The sequence below is a fragment of the Microcaecilia unicolor genome, chromosome 5 (assembly GCF_901765095.1).
Source record: "Microcaecilia unicolor chromosome 5, aMicUni1.1, whole genome shotgun sequence".
NCBI classification, from domain to species: domain Eukaryota; kingdom Metazoa; phylum Chordata; class Amphibia; order Gymnophiona; family Siphonopidae; genus Microcaecilia; species Microcaecilia unicolor.
The window spans coordinates 160,785,384-160,810,246 of NC_044035.1; the positions used below are offsets into that span (position 1 = coordinate 160,785,384).

Consider the following 24,863-nt stretch of genomic DNA (forward strand, 5'->3'; position numbering starts at 1 on the left):
CTCACTCGCCAAACAGTACAGGAACACAGAGACAAACGGAGGTCAGGGAATAGAGTATACACGTGGGAGGAGTGAATGGGGAGGGATAGGGGGAGGGGAAGGGGGCGATGGAGCAAAGGAGTAGGAGTAAGGAACGGTGAAAGGGTATGACACAAAAAGAGGCAGGGCACACAGACGACCGTCACAGGTACTCAACACGCTCGGCTTTCTCTCTGCAACCACCACTTCAGCTCTTCCACCAACAATATCGCCACTCTCCAACTACACACAATCGCTAATGGGTCTAAAGAAGCTTTCCCCCTTGCTCTGGTCGCTTTTATTTCGGGTCCATCATATTACGCCCATCTTCCCGCTCAACCAGAGCCCTTTCGCTATTCGTTATACGTTGTACCCGGCCACGTCGTATCACCGCCCCTAACACGCCCCCGACACGCCTCTTATTTGGACGTTTTTACGTCCACGTACGAGCGACACGGGCGCACTGAAACATTGCTTTCAATTATATGGATTTACTCGTTTTTGTGAGATTAACGTCCATCTCCCGATTTAGGTCGACTCTTGGGCGTTTTTTTCGTTCGATTATAAGCAGGTAAGAGGCATATTTTCAAAGCACTTAGCCTCCCAAAGTTCCATAGAAACCTATGGAACTTAGCCTCCCAAAGTGCTTTGAAAATATGCCTCTATGGTGCTAATTTTTAAAAGAGGAAAACATCTCAAAAAAGGCATAAAGCACCAGATGGATGTTTTTCATGGAAAAATGTCCAGGTTGCCATTTTTGAAACTCAGATTCAAAATGGTTTTCTCTGCAGTTCATTTAAATCAAAAGGGGGCGTGTTTTCAGCGGGATTTAGGTGAGCCCAGAATTTAAACATTTTCCCAGGATAATGGAACAAGATAAAAATGTCTAGGGCAAAAATCAGGACTTTTTCTCTGGAACCTGTTTCAGTCACAACTAAGTCACAAAAGGGTGCCCTAATTGACCCACTGTCCACTGAAGGGATTAAGTCATGACCCTCCCTTAATCCGTTAGTGTCACTGACCCCCCCCCCCCCCAAAATGTGACAGTGACAGAACATACCAGGTTCTGTGACAAGTTCAGATATTATGGCCATTCCTAGTAGAGCATAGAGCTGATCCCAAGAGTAGGCTAATGGTCAGTACAGTGGACTGTAGAGAAAGGGATCCAGGTCCATATCCTACTGTAACTAGTAAACTGGTGATGGAAATTGTGAGCCTTCCAATACCAACTGTATCTACAGATAAGAAACACCTGCAGACCTGAAGGCTTTTGTAGTGGTGTACAGTTAGGTACTGTAGGTTTTTAGGTGTTTCTGGAGGGCTCGCAATACAAAATAAGGGTGTTAAGATGGGATTTGTACCTGGGTCCCTTTATGTGAAGTCCTCTGTACTGACCACTAAGCTGCCCCTCTGCTCTGCTGGGATGTCGGTATGGCCAGATTACAAGGAATGGTGCCACACAGCCATCCCTACGGCTTCTTTTTGTGCATTTTTCTCTAGGATTTTTTTTAAATAGTACCTAAAGAAATATGTACTAAGCACACAAACATCCTGTTCGAAAATTGCTATGTTCAGGATGAGAAAATTAGATGTTTTTACCAAAATGTCTACAGTTTGGATGTCATATTGAAAATGCCCTTTCACGGATCCCTTTTACTAAGCTGTGGTAAGCACTAATGTGTGCATAACTCAGTAAAAAATGGCTTACTATGGGGCACACTGAGATGTCCCATGGTAAGTTTTGGATATGCGGCACTACCCGTGTGCTAAAACGTTTACTTTTTAGTGCTGGGGACATGTCTGGGGGTGGAGAGTGGGTGTGTTCTACACCAATCAGTTAGCGCAGCTACATTGCTGTGTGCTATCAAATTAGCGCATGCTTAGTGTGTGAGCCCTTATCGCCTACATAAAGGGTGGCAGTAAGGGCTTACACACTAATGGTCACACTCTATTGGGAAAATTAGCACATGGCTATGAATACAGAAAATAGAAATATCAGCCATTTTACCTCAGCGGTAAAAATGGCCTTAGCACGCGGAAATGACCTGTGTAAGGATGTGCTAAGGTCACTTTTTACCACGGTTTGGTAAAAGGGTCCCTAAATTGTTCAAGGTGCTGTAGCAAATCAAATATGCTGAATGTGATAGGGATGTGCGTTTTGTAGCAATGTTTTGCTGTGTCCATGAGCAGTGCTTGACAGCTATACCCAAAGCTTACTAAGTGGGGGGAAAAATATCACCTGCCTGATTTTCTTTCCCAGCTTCAACTTCTTTTTCCCTTCTCCCATTTCTCTCTCTCCCAACCTCTCTCCCTCACTTCCTCCCAATAACCTCTTTTCTTCCTCACTCAACTCACTCAGGGGCCCTTTTACTAAGCTGCGGTAAGTACTGCCATGCGCTTAACGCAGCTTAAAATGGCTTACCATGGGACGCACTCAGGCGTCCTGTGGTAATTTTTGGATTTGCATGAGCAAACCACGTGCTAGAAAATAGCGCAGAAGGGGCATGTCTGGGGCAGAGAGTAGGTGTTTCTGCATTAATCAGTTACCACATCTACATTACCGTGCACTAACTGATTAGTGCAGGATCAGCACATAAGCGCATACCGTCTACAAAATAGGTGGTGCCCATCTCATAAATGACCAAATCCAAGCCCTTTGGTCGTGGGAGGAGCCAGAATTCGTAGTGCACTGGTCCCCTTGACATGCTAGGACACCAACTGGGCACCCTAGGGGGCACTGCAGTGGACTTTACAAATTGCTCCCAGGTGCATAGCTCCCTTACCTTGGGTGCTGAGCCCCCCCAAACCCACTCCCCACAACTGTACACCACTACCATAGCCCTAATGGTGAAGGGGGGCACCTACATGTGGGTACAGTGGGTTTCAGGTGGGTTTTGGAGGGCTCACATTTACCACCACAAGTGTAACAGGTAGGGGGGGATGGGCCTGGGTCCGCCTGGCTGGAGTGCACTGCACCTACTAAAACTGCTCCAGGGACCTGCATACTGCTGTCATGGAGCTGGGTATGACATTAGAGGCTGGCAAAAAAAAAATGTAAGTTTTATTTTAGGGTGGGAGGAGTTTGGTGACCATTGGGGGAGTAAGGGGAGGTCATCCCCGATTCCCTCCAGTGGTCTTCTGGTCAGTTTGGGCACCTTTTTGAGCCTTGGTCGCAAGAAAAAATGGACCAAGTCGGCCAAGTGCTCATCAGGGACGCCCTTCTTTTTTTCATTATTGGCCGAGGACGCCCATCTCTTAATCACGTCCCAGTCCTGACTTTGCTATGGTGTCGACACGCCCCCGTGAACTTTGGTCGTCCCCACGACGGAAAGCAGTTGAGGACGCCCAAAATCGGCTTTCGATTATGCCGATTTGGGCGACCCTGAGAGAAGGATGCCCATCTCCCGATTTGTGTCGAAAGATGGGCGCCCTTCTCTTTCGAAAATAAGCCTGCTAGGGAGTTTAATACCCTTGCACTGGCCTCACTCTGATAGTTCAATTGCAGTAATTCATGACTACTGCTTTTCAAAGCTGCTTACCACTTGCTGGTGAATAATGTAGGTAGAATACGGTATACAACTTTGAAAAACTAGCAAGTCCGAGCACCTTGTACCAGCAGAGCCAAAGCAGATGCCACTATTATGAAGGGTTGGGCTTCCATTGCTCCAGAGGAAGTTGAGAGGCTAAGAAGAGGGGAGGAAGTGGCATTGCCACAGGGGGAAGAGGAAGTGGTATGAAGCTGCAGAGATGGAAGAATGAGAGGAAAGAGGATACATGAAAGACCATATGAACTGGGAGAAAGGTAGAAAGGAGGTCTTTGTATGACAAAGACTGGGTTATGCAGCTCTTTCATTCCCACTCCTTCTGCTGGCAGGAAGACTGTACTCTCTTCCTGTTATCATATAGTTCTGAGACAGGAAGAACCTTGTAGCATTTTTGAAGCCCTTGAAAATCCATTCTTTACTAGGGCACAGATGAGTGAATGTTTCAAACCATCTCCATAAGAATAGTAGTTAATAAATAAATAAATAATGGCCCAAATGGGGAGGCTGCATGTCTGTTTCACTTGGCTTCTTCTGAGTAGAATAATGGTCTTGGTGCAGTGCTGGCTTTGGAGGATGGAGGATTGGGTGAAGCTATTAATATAAGTACAACCAGATGTGGAGTGTAGAGAATATAATGGTACTCTCTTCAGCCAATCAGCTGATAACCTGTAACATATGTGTAAATGTTTTTGACTGTCAGGGAATCACTTTAGTTTAAAATTCGGACTTATTTTTTTTAACAGGCTAGGTATGGAACACGATGGCCAAGGGAACCGCTGTGCTGATGAGACCAGCATGGGCAGCATTATGGCACCTCTAGTGCAGGCTGCATTCCATCGCTATCATTGGTCCCGCTGCAGCAAACAGGAGCTCAACCGATATATACAGTAAGTATTCTCCAAACATTTTATTCTCATTTAAGAGTGTGTGTATTGTTTGCATGCAGACAATAAAAACCTATGGGCCCCATATTCAAAGGATTTATTCTTCTTTGAGAGTTAAGGGAGCAATTTTATAACTTGGCACCAAGATGTAGGTGCCACAATAGGGCACGCTTAGTACCAATTGTATAATGCAGTGGTCTTCAGTAACTTTTATGTCAGGGCCGCTCTGGATCAACATGAGCTGAAGCAGAGCCACCAAGTATCTTTTCATACAGGGCCATGACACAGCTGATCAATGCATGTCAACACCATCCAACCCAACCAGCTCCCTTCAAACTTTGCACTGGGGTATCCTTACAGAGGTGAGCATTTCCAAATGCATTCTTTTCACGTACAGTAGTGAGAAATGCCTTGTACTCTAAGCATACAACTCTTTTTCCTTTTGGTCATGAGCTATGGAGAAGAGACAGAGTATCAGCAAAAAACAAAAGAAACAAAACTGAAACCATAATGATGATGGGAGCTGCCCCAGAGGTCTCCAGGGACCACCATTGGCCCCCAGGCCTTGCATTGAAGAACACCTATGGTTTCATGGTACACCTAAGCCATTGTAGAATAATAGCACAAAGCCATGTTGGCACACCAAAATACAGGTGCACTTGCGACAAGTTAATGGCTGAATTAAGCTGGCACTCCTAAGAGCACCATGCAATGTATGCAACTGATAGTATTCTATAAAAAAGCAAAGAGGAAGCTAGGAATTATTAGGAAAGGGATGGTAAATAAGATCGAGAATACTATAATGCAGTGGCGTAGCCAGAAGTCAATTTTTGGTTGGGCCAACAGGTTGGATGGGTGGGCACTAGACAGTGGTGTGCTGGTAAATGTTTAACAACAGGCTCTCTCCCCGGTCCTCCTCTGCGCCCCCCCCCCCCCCCCCCCCCCCCCCGCGTCCACCTGTGCACCTCCCCTCAAAATTGCAGAGCTGGCTATAGCTGGGGAGAGAACCTGGGGGGTGGAGGAGGCAATGCATTACTCTCTCCAGGAAAAAAAACATTAACTGATCCCAGGTTCCAATCTAATTCATGTTTAATGTGGGATAAAATGCCATAAATAAGTAAATAAATATAAACTTTTAATGTTGAGCACCTGACTCTCAAAGTGGACATGTTCCAATCATTATAATGAAAATAAAATGATTTTTTTCTACCTTTGCTGTCTGGTGACTTTGTTTTTCTGATCATACTGGCCCAGTATCTGATTCTGCTGCTATCTGTCCTCTTTACTCCGTTTCCAGGGCTTCCTTTCCATTTATTTCTTTACTTTCTGCCTTTCTTCTTCTTTTCTTGCTCTGGGTCCTCCGCAGACTTGACTGTCCAGTGCATCCAGCTTCTGCCTATTTTCTTCATCCATGTGCAATTTTCTCCTCTCTTCCTTTTCCCTCATCTCATCTCCTTCCTCACTCTTCCCTCCCCTCCATCCATGTTCAGCATTTCTTCTCTCTCCCTTCCCTCTCCTCCATCCATATCCAGCAGCCTCCTCTCTCCTGCCCTTCCCTCCATTCATCCATGTCCAGCAACCTTCCTCTGCCCCCTGCCCTCCCCTCCATCCACCCATGTCCAGCAACCTTCCTCTCTCCTCTTCCCTCCCCTCCATCCACCCATGTCCAGCAACTCTCCTCTCCCCTCCATCCATCCATACCCAGCAATTCTCTTCTCTCCCCTGCCCCTATCCATCCATCCATCCCCAGCAATTCTGTTCTTGCCCCTGTCCCCTCCCTCCATCCATCCATTCCCAGCAATTCTCCTCTCTCCCCTGCCCCCACCTCCATCCATCCATCCCCAGAAATTATCCTCTCTCCCCTGCCCCCCACCTCCATCCATCCCTAGCAATTCTCCTCTCTCCCCTGCCCCCACCTCCATCCATCCATCCCCAGCAATTCTCCTCTCTCCCCTGCCTCCCACCTCCATCCATCCATCCCCAGCAATTCTCCTCTCTCCCCTGACCCCCACCTCCATCCATCCATCCCATGACTCTCCTCTCTCCCCTCCCATCCATGTGTCCAGCGATTCTCCTTCACCCCCATGCATCCTTTCCTCCCATTCCACCTGCCCGCCCTCTTTCTGACGGCAGCGCTTCCCAGACGCTGCCTACCACCGCCACGATCTACCTCCTCCCTCTGTCTCACTCTCAACAGCAGCGATAGCGATTCAAACACGCTACCTCCTGCTTCTAACCCGGAAGCATCTCCTCAGCAGAGGAGACGCTTCCGGGTTAGAAGCAGGAGGCAGCGTGTTTGAATCGCGACGCTACTGCTGCTGTTGAGAGTGACAGAGGGAGGAGGTAGATCGTGGCGGTGGTAGGCAGCTTCTGGGAAGCGCTGCCGTCAGAGAGAAGGAGGCAGATGCAGGATCAGCGCTGCCTGCTCCCTCCGCTCCGCTGCTGGGTGGGCCTGAACCCAAACTGGGTGGGCCTAGGCCCATCCAGGCCCACCCGTGGCTACGCCCCTGCTATAATGCCTCTGAATCACTCCATGGTACGACCTCACCTTGAGTATTTTGTTCAGTTTCGATCACCATATCTCAAAAAAGATATATTGGAATTAAAAAAGGTTCAAAGAAGAGCGACCAAAATGACAAATGGGATGTAACTCTTCTCGATGTGAAGAAAGGCTAAAGAGGTTAGGGCTCTTCAGCTTGGAAAAGAGACAGCTGAGGGGAGGTATACAACATTCTGAGTGGTGTAGGACGGGTAGAAGTGAATCGATTTTTTCACTCTTTCAAAAAGTTCAATGACCAGGGGGCGCTCAATGAAGTTACATGGAAATACTTTTAAAACAAATAGGAGGAAATATTTTTTCACTCAAAGAATAGTTAAGCTCTGGAACTCATTGTCGGAGGATGTGGTATCAGTGGTTAGCGTATCTGCGTTTAAAAAAGGTTTGGACAAGTTCCTGGAGGAAAAGTCTATAGTCTGCTGTTGAGATAGACATGGGGAAGCCACTACTTGCCCTGGGATCAGTAGCAGGGAATGTTGCTACTATTTGGGATTCTGTCATGTACTTGTGACCTGGATTGGCCACTTTTGGAAACAGGATACTGGGCTAGATGCAACACTGGTCTGACCCAATATGGCTATTCTTATGTTCTTATTTGTGTCGCTTTGCAACATGCATGTGGCCTGCTCATGCTTCACTCCTGTATATACTCCCTCACAGTTGTGCGCTAAGTGACTGGTTTATATGTTATAGAATAGTGCCTAGCATTTACTACTACTACTACTACTATTTAGCATTTTTATAGCGCTACAACATGTGTAACGGCCGCTTATTGGCACCTCTGACATGTATGAGTGCTATTATTCTATAACCAACATGTGCAGTTGGCACTTAATTTAGGCACCAAGTTATACAATGAAGGGGTAAGTTCCTAAATTGGCATCTGAAAATGTACTAGGGCACAGTGCCTAAAATTATACTTAAAATGTCACTAACCCCGAGATTCTATATATGGCACCTTAATTTCTGTGTGGACATCGAAGCTCATTCTATAACAATGCACGTAAAGTAATTGGTTAGCTAATCAGCACTGTTAATTGGATGTTAAAAAGCAATTAGCACTAATTGGCATTAAGATTTACGCACACAACTCGCTAAGCGTATTCTGTAATGTGGTATGCATAAATTGTAAGTCATGTAGTTGAAAAGGGGCGTGGCCATGGGTGGGACATTGGCATTTCTAAAATCTATGCACGTTGTTATAGAATACACCCATTCTGCGCCTACTGCATGGATATTTAAGCCTATTCTATAAAATTTAGGAGTACTTTACAGAATACGCCTAGGCATATATTTTTTTCCATGTGGAATTTTCAGTCACCATATATAGAATCTAGCCCTAAACTCCTAAATTAGGAGCATAAAAAGTGGGAGGCAACAGGCGTGTTTAGGACAAGTTAGGAGCTTAGCACTAATTTTCAGCACTAGGCTCATAAATCTAGGCAAATGAATGGCAAGACTATATATGTAGGGGGCAGTAGCTAGTGGTAGTTAGTATTAAATATCTGAGTATGTGTGACCAGCCGGCACTTAACCAGATAAGTGCCAGTTTTCAGCCCTTAACTGGATAAGTTAAACTAGACAAAAATAGGACTGCTATTTATGCCTGGTTAGCTTATCTGAATATTCAAGCCAAGTGCTGACTGTGCCCCAGCTCTGCCCCGGATAAGCCACACATCTCCGAAAACTACGCTCAATTAGAAACTCAATTGACAAAGCTTCATTATGTACACTAACACATGCATATATCACAACACGCCTGGACTATTGTAATAGTGTTTATGCAGGACTTACAAAGATAAATATAAAACATTTACAGATGATACAGAACACTGCAGCTCGTGTCATCTGCAGGGCCTCAAAATACGACAGAATGATGCCACTTTTATATCAACTTCACTGGCTTCCAGTTGAATCCAGAATAAAATTTAAAATCTTTACATTGATTCACAAAGCACTATATTCACTAATTCCATCGTATCTATCAAATCTTATCCTGCCATATTCGCCCAGGCGAACTCTTCGTTCACTTACAGATAACAGATTGATTATCCCATCACCACAGAAGGCTAGATAGGAGTCTAATAGAAATTCAGCATTTTTTTTTTCTTGGCCCCCTCTCTCTGGAATTGTCTCCCAAAACATCTTAGATTGGAAGAGTCCTACATTCAATTTCGAAAATTTTTGAAAACGTATTTATTCCAGGAGACGGTCGAAAATAATCTGTGATAAAACGGCAACACTAGGTAGAATTGATTATGCAGTAAAAATTTATGTTAGCCATGTATTTGTTATGAATGGCTGTTTAGCAAAATTGGTGTTTTATCTTTTAAGAATGGCTGTTTTAGTTTGCTTTCCTATCAATTTGATGGAGTTCTTTTATGTTTTTATTACTACTTTTATATTAATATGTAAACCGTTTTTGTTTTGTAACTACAATTTGAGACGGTATAGTAAAATGAATAAACGATAATAGCTGGTTTCAACTTTAGCAGTTAGAGGGGATATTCAGCAGCAGTATCTGGGGCCCGTTCAGCGAGACTTAATTAGATAAGAGCCTCTCTTTTAAGATCCTACTTTAAGATGAATTTTCTGCTGAAGACTTATGCTAAGTTTAGCTGAAAATAGGGCACAAATTTAGGAGCCTAGCTTAGGAGCATATACTTAGGAACTGAGCTTTTTTCGAATATTGGGCCCTATAAGTGTATATGCACACTATTGTTCCATGCTTATGCAGATAGGAGCCCTTTTACTAAGCTGCAGTAAAAGGGGGGCCTGCACTATTGTCAGTGCGTGTTTTTGACACATGCTGAGGCCCCCTTTTACCGCAGTGGGTAAAAGGCTGGGTTTAAAAAAAAAAAGAAATGGATGTGCGGTAAGTGAACCACTGTGCTAACCCAGCGATAACCAGGCAGCGCGCGGCACTGCCCAATTACTGCCAAGTAAGCTCTAGCTCTACAAAATAGTGCCAGAAATGGCATTTGCTGGGGGTGGGAACTACCGCCGGGCTCCTGCGGTAGCCCGGCAGTAGTTCCTGGATTGGCCTTTGGCAAGCCTATTGCCATGTGTCAACCCTTTAGAAAAAGGGCCTCAACATTTCTGAAAATACAGTGTACAAATCCAATCTATACTCCATCATCTTGGAACTTAGGGATCATCTGACAAGCCATGTGTCTGGGTCTTTTCTGGCAGTAGGGGGAAATAGTCTTTCAAGATTCTCTAAGCTTGCGGAAATCTACTGACCATCTCCCAGTGAAATCGCAAAAGCCACACAATCACTCTGGATGAAGTTCTGGCATTAAACACTGTACTAGAGTACTTCGATGCAGATATTTGAGTGAAAGCTACATGTAAGTCTGGTGCAGTCCATACAGACAGCAATTGTCTGTATGATTCACAATAGTAATCATTGGAAATATGCACACACAGAGATTTTCTTCACTAGCCACTTCCTAGCAAAGGCACTGCTTGGAGAGGGAGTACCCTGTGTCTTCCATGTATTGGTATCAATATAGCTCAGGGGTTCTCAGCTGGTCCTCAGGATACTGCAAGCCAGTCAGGTTTTCAGGATACCTACAATGAATATATATGAGGTAAGTCTGCATATACTGCACCATTGCATGCAAATATATCTTGTGCATATTTATTGTACATATCTTAAAAACCTATCTTGATGTGTCTCAAGACTAAGGCAAGAACCCTTGATATAAATTGATGCAGACTCTTTTTTTCAATAGAACACTTGAGATACTTCTCAAGAAACTCAGCACAGATGAGAACCTATAGCAATCTCTGTTAGGCAGCAGATCTGTAGCAGTGCCACCGTTCTAAAAGTCCTTTGTTCTTTCAGCTAATAAATCTACTATTTTAGACATTTTAGATAACTCTTCAATGAAATCAAGGAATATGGGAATAGCTTATCTTTCACCCTTATCACCACTAATCCACCTCTGAATCCTCCAGTGAAATACTCCTATTCCCTAATGCAGTCCATGTCCTGGATGCCAGAAAACTCTTCCTGTGAGCCTTAGCACCAGTGGCATAGTGAGTTCCTCTGCTGTCCAGGAGCCAGTTTTGTATTTACACTCCTACCCCAGGGTAACCAAATCTTAACTGACAGCAGGAGAGTAGAGATGGCAGCACAGTGGGTCCAGGGCTTCTCTAATCCACTCTTGCTCTCCATGGTGTCTCTCCTGCCCATGCAGTCAACTCATATCAGTTGTTTGGCCTGCAGTGGTGTTCCATAGATCTCTACAGTGCACTGGGTGGTTCAGAGGGTTTTGAATAAATGGGAAGTATCACTGGTAACAGGAAGAGCAGGTAAGAGAAGTGCCTCCCCATCACATGGCTGATTTCATAAGAAAGCGAATGTGTCGAAGAAACAAAATGTGCCTATTTTATATATATTTTATGAAGGTCAGCAACTTTATACCTAGCTATCCAGATAAACCAAATTTTCAATATGGACCTTCAGAGGTGGACTTTCAGAGGTATTTGTCAAACAGTTCTGACTCCTCAAAAAAGGTGAACACTATCAGTTTTCATCAGGTCAAACTATGAAAATTAAAAAAAAAATGTCTAACAACATTCTCCAATACTTATCAATACTTATCAATATTCTTCAATAAGTTTCAATATCATCAATATCAGTAAACTGAATTTCAATATTTATTTTCATAGGATTAATTCTACTTAACTATCGCAAAGCAACTTTCAATAGTCCATTTCATAGGAACCAAAGAGTAATTCAAACTCAACCGGAGATATTTTCACTCAAGGTTGCATCATGGAAAGGTCTCCTTCAATAAATATATACTACCCAATTGTGATTGTGGTAAGGACTTCCACGTACCTTCCACAGGGAAGGGCTAGGTAGAAAAAAGCTGACTTATGAGTGGATTCCCATTTAGCTTGGGCTGGAACTGGCCGAACAAGGCCGTGGTCAGTGATTGATCATAAAAGTGGTGAGAGTGTAGGGAATCATGAGGGTTATTTTACTGCCTGGGAGCATTAGGCCGTATAGTTTCCAGGCTGGAGACTGAGAGCTTTCAGAGCTTTCCCCCCTCCCTGAGCACATCTCCCCCCTGATTAAATTCCCCCACCCTCCTGGAGCACATCCCCACCCCCTCGATTGATTTCCCAAGCCCTCCACCACCCCAAAGAGTCCCCCACCTCCTGACAGGACCTATTAAATGGATTCCCTGGTGGTCCAGTGGTGATCAGGCAGGAGCGATCCCCAGTTGCTCCTGCCCTATCCGGTGCTGTATCCAAAATGGCACCCCTAGTGGTAGTCTCGTGCTATTGTAGCTTCAAAAGTTTGTCACTGTTCAGCTTAAGTCCTTGACACAGTACTGTCAAAACCGGTGCACAGTCAGGTGATAGAGGGACAAAGAATGGCATCAGAAAAACATTTTTATACAGACTGGTTAAGGAGATAAGTAACATTTTTTGTCTTTGCCGTTTGGTGGCTTCATTCTTTTTATGCTGTGGTATTCTGCTGTGAATTTTAATAGTGAGTGACAAAATGATAAAGTGAAAATAAGGAATGCAGTAATTCTGAACACAAAAAAATTCACATCTTGCACATTTGTAGAGCAGCCGAGAGTACCTGTGATTGGAGAAATAAAGCCCTATAAAGTGTTGAACTTGGGAACTTTGGAACAAATGTAAGAAGTGAAAAGAACAATAAAACATTCATTTTTTTATCTTCTTGCATTGTAAACCCCTGTTGGTCATGTCTTCATGTTCTAGGGTGATCATTAATTTTTACAGAAATTAGTACTGTATCATATTCAGTATTTCTGTAATATAACCTATTTTGCCTGTGTATAGAAATTGGTTTTATACAAGGTGGAGGCAATTTTATAAAGCTTCTTCTGCCTATAAAGCCTGTTTTACAAAGCACAAAAAGAGAAAACCAAAAAGGATCCCACAGGTCACAAACGGTAGCAATATACTGTTGGAAACACTAGGCAGACAAGCAATGGGTCCAAATTAAACAGCTCTTTATTGTAGAAACTTGTAAACAGGACTCGACTTGAATCGTGTTTCGGCTTTACCACCTTCATCAGAAGTCCATAGAACACAATACAGTGCTCTAAAAGTATTTGAAATTGGAGTGCTGTGTCAAATAATACAATATGATATTTTGAGCATACTGCACAGCATTCCAGAAACAAGAAAGACTGTTTTACACACAGAAAAGGGCCTTTATAATGTTGCACGATTGCATTTGTGTATAAAAATATGCACACAGATTGCATCTGCCTTTTTACAGTCTGTGTATTGATGTTCCCAGAGGTGCAGTTTTTGTGGAGTGGGGGTAGAGCTGCAATGTACATGCATATTTATATCTTTTTTAGAGCAGGTAAAAAGTTACGTGTGGGCACTGGTGTGCAATGTACATGCATATTTATATCTTTTTTAGAGCAGGTAAAAAGTTACGTGTGGGCACTGGTGTGCTGCTGGGGCAGGTTCTGGTGTTGCCTTTATAAAATAAGCTTAAAATAGTCCTTTATGGACTTCTCACATTGGCATCTTATTATTAAATTACCCCCATACGTGCATTGGATGTATGGGAGTGCACATAAGTATGGATTTTGTATGTGCCGTTATGAAGGTATCCTGCACATATATGTAACAGTATGTAAGGATGTGAATATAGAAGAACCAGATCATGGCTGGCCCAAGGCAAGATGCCGCCTGAGGCAGAGCTAACATGCCGTCCTCCCGGGCCGAGATGCGGCCCCTCTCTCTGAAGTGTTGTACCTCATCATGGTGACGTTCAAAACCCAGCAGCAGCAGCAGCGGTTCCCATACACTGCCCTGCCACCGCTGGCACCCGCCTCTTCCCTTTACTGCAACTGCCTAAGCAAAATAGGAAGTTACTTCAGGTGGCTGCAGTAAAGGAAAGAGGCGGGTTCCAATGGTGGCAGGGCAGCAAATGGAAATCACTTCCACTGCTGGGTTTGAAACATCACCATGACAAGGTAAAACGCCGCAAAGCCACCCCTGAGATGCCATGCCTGAAGAGTGCCATCTGAGGCCCCCGCCTCAGGTGGCTTAATGATCAGGGCACCCCTGAACCAGATCAGTCACTATCAGTGGCGTAGCCAGGAATTTTTTACAGGGGTGTACAGCCATTTCTTTTCCTCAAAAATGGCCAGCCTTTTACCCTCTGTGGTAAAATAAGGCCTCGGCATGCGTCAAAAACACATGTTGATGCTAGCACAGGCCCCCTTTTACCGCAGCTTTGTAAAAAGACCCCTTAAAGCACAGAATTTCGGTTCCTATCTTAGGGTGCCATTGACAGAATCTAGCCCTTTATCTCACTTCCTTGTTAGATCGTATACCCTCCGTATCACTATGATTATTCCATTTTGCATTGCCTGTAATGTGTTAACCTGGTAGTGCAAGGTTTTCACAGAGTAAAATTATGAATTTATGAAGAAGTGGCTGCTACCTTCTGAACCTGCTTGTTTGCTGTCCTGTGTTGCTGCAGTTCCTATGACTGTCTTCTGGATGATCCTTTTGAACACAAGTGGCCCAAATTGCCTGAGCTGCCTGGAATCAACTACCCCATGGATGAGCAGTGCCGCTTTGATTTTGGGGTGGGCTACAAAATGTGTACCGCTGTGAGTATGACCTCCTGATTGCTAGAAATGTAAGTGGGATGGTTTGAGGATATCAAGCACCCTGCAGGGCTGTAGCAATGCTCTTATTATTGTGCAGTGCAGGTTATTAAACAGCTAGGGATTTCCATAACCAGTTGGTGGATATCCACAAGCAAATACATGAAGATGAAGTAGAACTGCAGGCAGTATCGATCTCTGACAAGGTGGCAGACAGCCTCTCTTAAGAAGAACTGAAGGGCATCTGCACTGTAGTTTAGTGAGTCTGAGATACTGAGGGTATATGTTTGTTTTGAAATGAAGGGAAATATACAAGAAAAAGGCTTGTTTGAACTGAAAAAAGACTACAGCAAAATTAGGATTTTGTTACATTTTGGGGCCTTTATACCAAGCAGTGATAAAATGTGGCCATTCTGGTGTCGGTACATGGGATTGCTGTGTGCCAAGGCCACACGCCGCACAATAAAAGTGTTTTTTCTTAAGGAGGCAATAAATAACTGTGAAGTAATTAAAAAATTGCCACACGGTTATGTACTACTGCTGGAACCCTTGCTGCCTTCTATTTAGGAGGCTGTGAGGGCTCCGGCAGTAACCCGGCAGTAATCGGGCAGCATGCAGCACTGACTGATTACTGCTGGGCACACCCGCTACCCGGAAATGGTGCTCGGCAAACCCGTAACTACTGCCAGGCTCCTGGGCGAGCCTGGTGGTAGGGCCGATTTGCCATGCGAAAACCCAGCGGTAGCTCTACCGCTGGGTGATAAAAGGGTCCTTTTGTTTTTAATAGGTGTTATTTGCAAGTATTCTCCAGAGCTCCCTAGACTGCAGTAAGTATTTGTGCCTTGAATATAAGTCATTGCTGTACTTTTTCTTTTTATTATTTCTCATAAGTTCATACATAGGGTTGTACATAACTCAGGAGGCTGTTCAGGTCCCTCAGTTTTGTCCCTCAGTCTCTGGTCTCAAGTTCAGGCAGAGCTGGCTCAGGCAAGAACAGCTGCACCTTCCACACTCAGCTATTCCTGGTAGGAAGTTATGCTCCCCAGCTTGGGAACTGTAAGACCCTCCCTCCTTGGCCTTGATTAGTACACAGTGGACCCCAGGGTGGGGTAGTACTCTTAGAGGTTGGATCCACATAGGACAAGGAGATGTGATGACTGGAAATGACATGAGCCTATCTGGTCCATTATCTGGGCTGAAGCCAGTAGGTGCAGCTTGCCACCATATTGATTAGTCCAAAACAATAGCTAATGCTACTGAAAAAATTAGCAAACTTGTGAGGTTTATATTGTTTTGCATTCTTTCTTTTAGGAGGGGATCAGGGGAGGTGTAAAAGGAGTTTGGGGGGGGGGGCTTGGAGAGGGGTCTGTGAAAGGGGGTAGGATTATAGTCAAAATGTTTTTGACATTGCTCAAGTCCTTGCTTTGTTATTTGCAATGCTGTATTGTAGATTTCAGTTCTATGCTATATGGCTTTATTTTTGCTTATGACAATAAAGATATTTCTACATAAAAACAATAACAAGCGCTTATGACTGCCTATATGGTGCATCTGTAAAAAGTCTAAAGCTATTGTAGTTGGATAGGCAGTACCTTAAAAGGTGGAGGATAAACGATTTTTTTTAAAATTTATTTGACAGCTTTTTTATTTATTTGAAAGCTTCCCACATACAGATATGTACACAGCTGCCAAGTTACCCATTCCAGGAGGGAGATTATTTGGCCAGTCCTGATTTTAAACTTGCATCCCAAAGCAGTGTAGTATTTGAAGTCCATGATTCTATCCATTGAAATCAGTGCTGCAGGTCCCATAATGCACCAGGATGAAGTTGACAGAAATCCAGGACCAGCCAAAAAGTCTCCCTCCTGGAATGGGTAACTTGGCAGCTCTGCAATGTATCGTGAAACAAAATTGAAAATCACTAAAACAGACACAGGACAGGAGAGGGAGTAGAGGTAGGGTTACCATATTTTGTCCCCCCAAAAGGAGGACACATGCCCCACTCCCTTTCACACCCCACCCCACCCCTTTCACACCCGCCCCACCCCTTCCACGCCCTCGCTCCGCCCCCTGTCACATTTCCCCTCCCCCGTCGCACACCCCGTCACTCCCCCTCCCCATCACCCCCTCCCCTTACCAAGAGAAAAACGTCCAAAAGACAGCCATTGGGATGTCTGGCGGCCATCATTCTTAGTAGATTGGCTACACAGACATCCTAGCAGAGCAGTGGAGCAACCTAGGGGGCACTACAGTGACTTCACATAAAAGGTACACATCTCAGTATAACCACCTTATGTTGCATGTTGTGAGATCTCAAGGATCAGAAAAATACCTACTGTACCCAACTGTACACCTCTAGAATAGCTCTCAAATTTGCAGGTGTCACCTATATGTAGGTACAGTAGGTATTTAGTTAGAGTGAGATATGGGCCTGAGTCCCCTTCGCTACAGTTCACTGCATCGACTACTAGGCTACTCCTGGGACCTGCCTGCTGCTCTAATAAGAATGGCCATTTTATCTGAAGCTGTCATAGAGCCTGATATGTACTTTCACTGTAACAAATTAGGGGGGGGGGCGGGAAGGCGTCTCTGACCATTGGGGGAGTAAGGAAGAGTTACGCCTTAATCCCTCCAATGGTCATTTAGGGCACCTTTTGATCACTTAGTTTTGACTGAAACAGGTCTAGCCCAAAATGTCTTAATTTTGGACCTAGATATTTTCATTTTATTTGGTTATTGCAGAAAAACATATCTCTTTTAGTGTCACCCATGTCTCACCCAAAACATGCCCCCAACACACCCTCTTGAAATTTGGATGAACTGTGGAGAAAAACATCTAAAATCAGCATGTCGAAAATTGTAATTTGGACATTATTGAGAGAAAAACACCCATCTGCAACTGCAACCTTATCATGTTTTCTGGACTTTTCTTTTTTGTTTGTTTTTGTTTTGAAAATGAGCCCCATAATCTCCTGCTTATTAATAGAACTGTGAATTCTTAACCTGATAATGTATTGTTTTCCATTTATCTCTGTACATTCCTATATCTTCCCCAGTACCACTAATCACTTCTGATCTATGAATTTCTCTATCATATATGCATGGGTACATCTGCATGAAATCTACAATTAGACATGTTTATTCACAAAGCAGTACATTCTCTCAGTGAATGGGGAGGAAGAGAGTGCCAGTAACAATTTCTACCTACTGAAATGACAAAACCATTCTTTGTTCTGCAGTTCAGGACCTTTGACCCTTGCAAGCAACTATGGTGCAGCCACCCAGATAACCCATACTTTTGCAAAACCAAAAAGGGTCCTCCACTGGATGGGACAGAATGCGCCTCAGCAAAGGTACATGCAGCACTGCATTTAACATGTGGACCACATAGTGCTTGTGAACAGACTTTTATAAGGGAAGAGGGACAACAAACTGAAAACAAGATGTGTGAACATTTCATGACTGGTTTCCTTCTTTGATACAGAAATTTACACGTGGTTATAATGGTATTCATTATATCTAGCATTCCTAGGGCGGGGCAGGGTGGTCCGCCCTAGGTGCCAGCAGCAGGGGAGTGCATGGAACAGGTGCACGGCTGTCGGCTTTGCTGGATCCCTGCTCCCTCTGAGGTCAACTTTCTGTTCCAGGCAGGAGACCAGCATAGCCAACAGCCATGTGCCTGCTCCGCACACCCCCTGCTTGGAAGTGGGGGTGCGCTCAGCCTGGGTTGGGGGTGCATACGTGCAGTGTCCGGGGGGTTGGGCTGTGCCCCATCTCAGGTGGCATATAAGGTAGGTACGCCACTTTTCATTATATAAGTTTTTGTGTAATAAGTGCTCCATCAAACACTTGAGAATTTTTTTTTTTTACTCAATAGTAAAGTAGGCAGGAAACAGAGTAATCAGGAGACCATAGGGATTAACTAATAGCAAACCACCTTTACAAATGCTCCTTGTCAGTTAATGGCAAGACAGCTTTAAAAAATATAAGAGGGCAGTCCATGAAACTAATAACCAGAAGACTGAAAACAGATTGTAGAATATTTTTTATTCAAGCAGCATATAATTGAGCTTTCAGGTAACTAACATAGCCCAAAAATCCTTATTAAATTCTAGCACGTACATTTGTATGTCCTGCCCCGCCATTTACACCTGCCATAGGCGTAAATGAGGGCTCCTGAACATGGCATGCAAGTGGGCAACTTACTGTATTTTGTAAGTTGCCTGCCTTAGGAGCCTTTTTACCAAGCGGCGGTAGAGCTACCACATGGATAGTGCATGGCAAAACAGCATTACTGCCAGGCTTGGCCAGGTGCCTGGCGATAGTTCTGAGTTCGCCATGTGCTAGCGCAGGGGGGCAGGGAATAGGCATTCCTGGTGGTAATTTGGCAGCGTAGGCACATTACCTCCAGGTTAGCACATGAACCCTTACTACCTACTAGATAGGTGATGGTAAGGGCTCGGGCAGTAAATGGTCGGATGCTAATTTTGATATTAGCACATGGCCATTAATGACTCCAATACAATAAATGCCTTTTCCCTGCTGCTGTAAAAAGTGGCCTCAGTGCGTGGCAATTCCACATACCAACACTACCATAGTAAAATGGCCCCTAAGTATCTACCCTGCCTATGGCCTGACCATGCCCCCCCCTTCATTATAAATATGTGCTATGCTGTTTGAGTGCCTGTTTGTAGAATATCGCTTAGAGGGGCATAATCAAACGTCGCCGGCGATCTATTTTGGCAGCGGTGCAACAGCTGGCCGGAACCATATTTTCGAAAAAGATGGCCGGCCATCTTTTTTTTCGATAATACGGTTTAGCTCGGCCAAATGCCAGAGTTCGCCGGTTTTGTTTTTCAGTGATAATGAAAAAAAACTGCCGGCCATCTCAAACCCGGCGAAATGCAAGGCATTTGGTCATGGGAGGAGCCAGCATTCATAGTGCACTGGCCCTCCTGACATGCCAGGACACCAGCTGGGCACCTGGTCAGTGCGGTGGACTTCAGAAAAACCTCCCACATGCATAGCTCCCTTACTTTGGGTGCTGAGCCCCCCAACTCCCCCCCCCCAAACCCACTACCCACAAATGTACTTAGGGGTGAAGGGGGCAACTACATGTGGGTACAGTGGGTTTTGGAGGGCTCCCATTTACCAGCACAAGTGTTACAGGTGGGGGGGGATGGGCCTGGGTCCGCCTGCCTTAAGTGCACTGCGGTACCCACTAAAAGTGCTCCAGGGACCTGCATACACGCTGGCCTCTAGGACTTGTTGCTGCTGTATAACCTTGGCACACCAGTTGACACCTGAAGACTAATCTCTGAAAAAGTCCTTTATTTGAATAAGTACGTTTACTCACAGTTAACTGCAGATCAGAGGTTGTGCCCCACTGGCAAAGAGTCTCCCTGGTACTGAGATTAGCAGTAGGTCAGAGCTGGCAGAATGGTGTACAATGCCCTCTTTCAGCAACATTCAAGGTAATAACTAAGTTCTCTAACGTGGGTAACACATGAAAGGGATCTCAAAGTGGCTTACAAAAATGGCCACTACCTCATGGACTACCGGAAACAAAACTGGACACTCTCTGACCCAGTTAGCAGGGGGAAAAGCACCATGGGAGTACAGCCCACTACCCTACACCCACCACAATGCAGAAAAGGTGTCACACTCACCCGAGAGCCACATCACAACCAGGAAAAGGCTGTCAGAGGATAGAACACATTCTGCTGTACGGCATTTGAGGCTGGCATACAGGCTGGCAAAAAAGGTTTTTAGTTTTATTGTTTTAGTGTGGGAGGGGGTTGGTAACCACTGGGGGGGAGTACGGGGAGGTCATCCCCGATTCCTTCCGGTGATCATCTGATGAGTTGGGGCACCTTTTTGAGGCTTGGTCGTGAAACTAAAAGGACCAAGTAAACCCGGCGAAATACTACGGAACGCCGCTTTTTTTTTTCCATTATCGGCAAAAGCCGGCCATTTGGTAGCCACGCCCATGCCCACCCATGTCCCGCCTTCGCTAAGCTACCGACACGCCCCCTTGAACTTTTGCCGGCAAAGCGATGGGAAAGCGGCGATGCTGTCAAAAATGCCGCTTTCGATTATACCGATTTCGCCGCTTTTAAGAAATCACCGGCCATCTCCCGATTTTTGTCAGGAAATGGCCGGCGATCACTTTCGAAAATGAGCTGGTTAGGTGCCCAAATGATATTTTTGTGGGTCAGTGTACACTTAGACACCTAAATGTCAGTATTCTGTACATTTAGGTGCACAGGTGGTATGTAAATGTAAGATTTCCCTGAGTTGCACCAACAAATAGTGAATTACAGTAATCTAGCCTGTAAACTCCTAGTGCATGAATTAGCGTCCTCAGGGCTCGGAGATCCAGAAATAGGTGCAGGGAGTGAATCTTCTAAGGGCAAAAATGGATGCCTTTACTACATATGAGATATATGCGGCAAAGGAGAGATGGAGGTTGAACTACACTCCCAGTGATCGAAGGGTATCTTTAATCAGAACCTCTAATCCTGCAGCAGTGGACCAATAAATTAAACATTTACCGTATTTTTCGGACTATAAGACGCACTTTTTTCCCCCCAAATTTGGGAGGAAAATGGGGGGTGCGTCTTATAGTCCGAAGGTAGCGAGTTCCGAGTTCGGGATCGCCCTCCCCCCGAGTTCGGGATCGCCCTCCCCTACTCACGTCACGCGATGTTCCCTGGTGGTCTAGTGACATCGGGGCAGGAAAGAGCCCCCTCTTTCCTGCCCAGCGCGCTGCTCTCTGTCCTCATGTATGCTGCCTGACTTCAATTCTCGGCGGCCATTTTGAATCTCGCCGAGACCGTCAGGCAGCATACAGGAGGACGGAGAGCAGCGCGCTGGGCAGGAAAGAGGGGGCTCTTTCCTGCCCCGACGTCACTAGACCACCAGGGAACATCGCGTGACGTGAGTAGGGGAGGGCGATCCCGAACTCGGGGGGAGGGCGATCCCGAACTCGGACAAGATGCACCGGAGCACCTAGGTTTTAGAGGAGGGAAAAAGGAAAAAAAAAATTTTTCCTATTTCCCTCCTCTAAAACCTAGGTGCGTCTTATGGTCCGGTGCGTCTTATAGTCCGAAAAATACGGTAACTATATCTGTATTTTTTTCAGTTGTATTTTCTGTTTCAAATTTGGTCCTATTTTCCACTGACTAATTAATGTTCATGCTGTGATATTTTCTAGAATAGATTACTGTAATTCATTGTATTTAGGTCTTTCCAAAATACGGCAGCAAGAGTACTTCATAAATCCAAATTTGATAAAGTTAACATCATTGTTGAGAGCTTCGCACTGGCTTCCATGGCAGCTAGAATTGAGTTCAGAGTTTTGTGTTTAGTTTTTAAAATCTTGTATGGTTGCTGCCCTGCATATATGTCATCACTAGTTTTCTTGAGGACAGGTCATTACTCTAGTAGATTAATTCATAAGAACAAGCTTTGTCTACTTGAACTTTCAACCCAAAGTCTTACTTCCTCTCATAAAAAAAACTGTGATGTTATGGAACTTGTCAACAGAACTTAAACTGGGGCAAGATTATTTTAGGTTTTGAAGTCTTGGCTTTTCAAAATGTACTTAGATTGTTGGTTAGGTTTTTTGTTTTCTAGAAAGATTTTAGATTTGTAGTTAGGTTTGTTTATATCTAGAAAAATTATACTATTATTTTACTGTGTGTAATTATGTCTCAGGGGTGGCCCAAGGCAATCTGCCGCCTGAGGCAGAAATGAGATGGCACCCCTGGCATACCGCCCCCCCCCCCCCCCCGCCCCGGTCCAACATTCCTCCCTTCACACTCTTTCTCCCTCCCTCCCCCACCCCTCCATGGTCTGGTCTCTCTCCCCTTCCATCCTCCCCCAAATCCTATCCCTTGAGTTTACCTTCTTTTTCTGAATTCCAAAAGTCGGAGGCAGCAGCGATTCCTATACGCTGCCATGCCACCAGCACCAGCTTCTTCTCTGTACTGTGGCCTGCCCTTGAGGAAACCGGAAGTTACATCAGAGGGGCACCAGTGTATGGGGATCGCTGCTACTGCCGACTTTTGAAAATCAAAAAGGTAAAACTTAGGGAAGGGGGGAAGCCAGACCGCGGTCAGTGTAAGGGTGGAAAGGAGTGATGCTGCTCCATAAAGAATGCTTCTGCCTCAGTTGGCCTAATGGTAGGATCACCACTGATCTGTTTTTGACAATTAATTGTCCTGTCAACCATTCTGAGCTATAGGTTGAGACAGTATAGAAACATTTTCTATGTTAGGTGGAGGTGGCCTGTTTCTAATGAACCTAATCATCATGACACGATAGCTATCATTCATGAGAAGATTTACTGTTAGTTATATGTTTTTAATTATAACTGCCAGGGGGCAGAGGCAGCTCCCTTCCCTTTCCTTCCTGGTATACATTCTCCCCTACTACTACTACTATTTAGCATTTCTATAGCGCTACAAAGCATACACAGCGCTGCACAAACATAGAAGAAAGACAGTCCCTGCTCAAAGAGCTTACAATCTAATCACCTTCTTTGGAAGTTTGCAACTTGTGCTGCCTCTGTAACAGCTGTTCGGTTTTGTTCTAGCCCTGTATGATTCTCAATGAGTTTGAAACATGTAGAGCTCAACTCCTGTTCCCTTCTCTTGAGATTGTGAGAACAATGCAGGAGTTCAGGCACTGGGTAGCTTGGACTCAATGAGAGCCACTTGGTCATGGAAGAAAACAGAACAGGGGCTCAAAAGGAGCATCAGCATTAAGTATTCCATCTTAGCTGTAGTAATTATGTACGTACAATATGGGATCATGGCAGTGAGATGCTGCTTGAATCTTTAGATCTTACTATAGCTTTCGATCTTTTCAATCATTCAGTTCTTCTAAGTCGTCTGGTCAGTTTAGGAGTTTCAGGTTCAGTATTGTCTTGATTTCAATCTTATTTGAGGGATTTGCTTACTTTATTTTTTGTCTATTAGATTGTAAGCTCTTTGAGCAGGGACTGTCTTTCTTCTATGTTTGTGCAGCGCTGCGTACGCCTTGTAGCGCTATAGAAATGCTAAATAGTAGTAGTAGTAGATAGATCTTGTCAGGTACAATGATATAGGACACTGTCAAAGAAATATACTTTTTTATACGGTGTTCCGCAAGACTCAGACTACGTTATTAAACAGCAGCTTGATGACAGATAGAACCTTGGATGCGTACTTGTTTAATGTCTGTCTTCCTTACTTCTAGTGGTGTTTTAAAGGTCACTGTATCTGGAAGACCTTTGACCAGCTCTACGGCCACGATGGAAGCTGGAGTACCTGGTCCAGATTCAGTTCATGCTCCCGGACATGTGGAGGAGGTGTACGTTCACGCAGTCGGCAATGCAGCAACCCACCGTAAGTAATAGGGTAACTACCATGCCCAGTGCCACAAGAAACCCAGAAACACCATTGATGCAAAACAGCATGGAAGTGCAGTGTATATTGCAGAAGGCTCTATCCAATACTAGGAATCACCAAATATTCAACTCTTCCCCCTTAGTACATATAGATAAATAGGAAAAAACTCAGCTGATTTTGATGATTTATTTTTTCACCCTCATCCATGCCAATATCGCTCCATCTACCCCAAACTCTACCATCCCATTCAGCAGCCATGCTGAGGATGCTTCTCCAACAGAAAAGTTTCAGCTATGGGAAGTCCAAGTTACTCATTGAAATTCCCTTAATTACTTTTTTGCACATCTCAATAGTGTAGTTGATTGCTTTTCTTTCAAACTCATTACAGGGTCTATGTACTATTTATTTATTTATCCCCCCCACCACCACCACCACAAAAAAACGTATATCCTGTGTATCTAAAATTTTAAGTGAGCATAATGGATAATGTGCATGTTAAGTGTTAGTATACTGAATGCATGCATGCTAGAAATAACATGATCAGCTTAAAAATGAATGTCTCTGTTTTAAATATGCAAATACCATGGGAATGATTCATTACCACAGTTCTAGTAGTTCTTTAGAGTTTATATATGCTGTTTATATGTTATTGAGTAGTTTCTACTTGAGGTGCACTTGAGGCTGCTTGTATCATATGGCAATGGAGCATGAAATAAATGCAGGGGTCAATATTCAATGCGATTTAACCAACCAGAAACAGCTCTTGGCCGGTTAAAGCACCTGTTCAGGGTTAACCACTCTTTTTCGGCAGCACTTAACCAGTTAGTGCCAAA

At 44.5% G+C, this 24,863-nt stretch overlaps 1 protein-coding gene across 1 annotated transcript in view; it reads left to right on the plus strand.

Annotated features, from left to right (window-relative positions):
- Positions 1–24,863, plus strand: part of ADAMTS14 (ADAM metallopeptidase with thrombospondin type 1 motif 14) — a 372,712-nt gene that overhangs the window by 284,422 nt on the left and 63,427 nt on the right. Inside the window, exons 13-16 of the mRNA XM_030204905.1 lie at positions 4,307–4,450; positions 14,506–14,638; positions 17,875–17,988; positions 23,879–24,027. Coding sequence (XP_030060765.1) covers positions 4,307–4,450; positions 14,506–14,638; positions 17,875–17,988; positions 23,879–24,027 — 540 coding nt within the window. The remainder of the gene's footprint in view (positions 1–4,306; positions 4,451–14,505; positions 14,639–17,874; positions 17,989–23,878; positions 24,028–24,863) is intronic.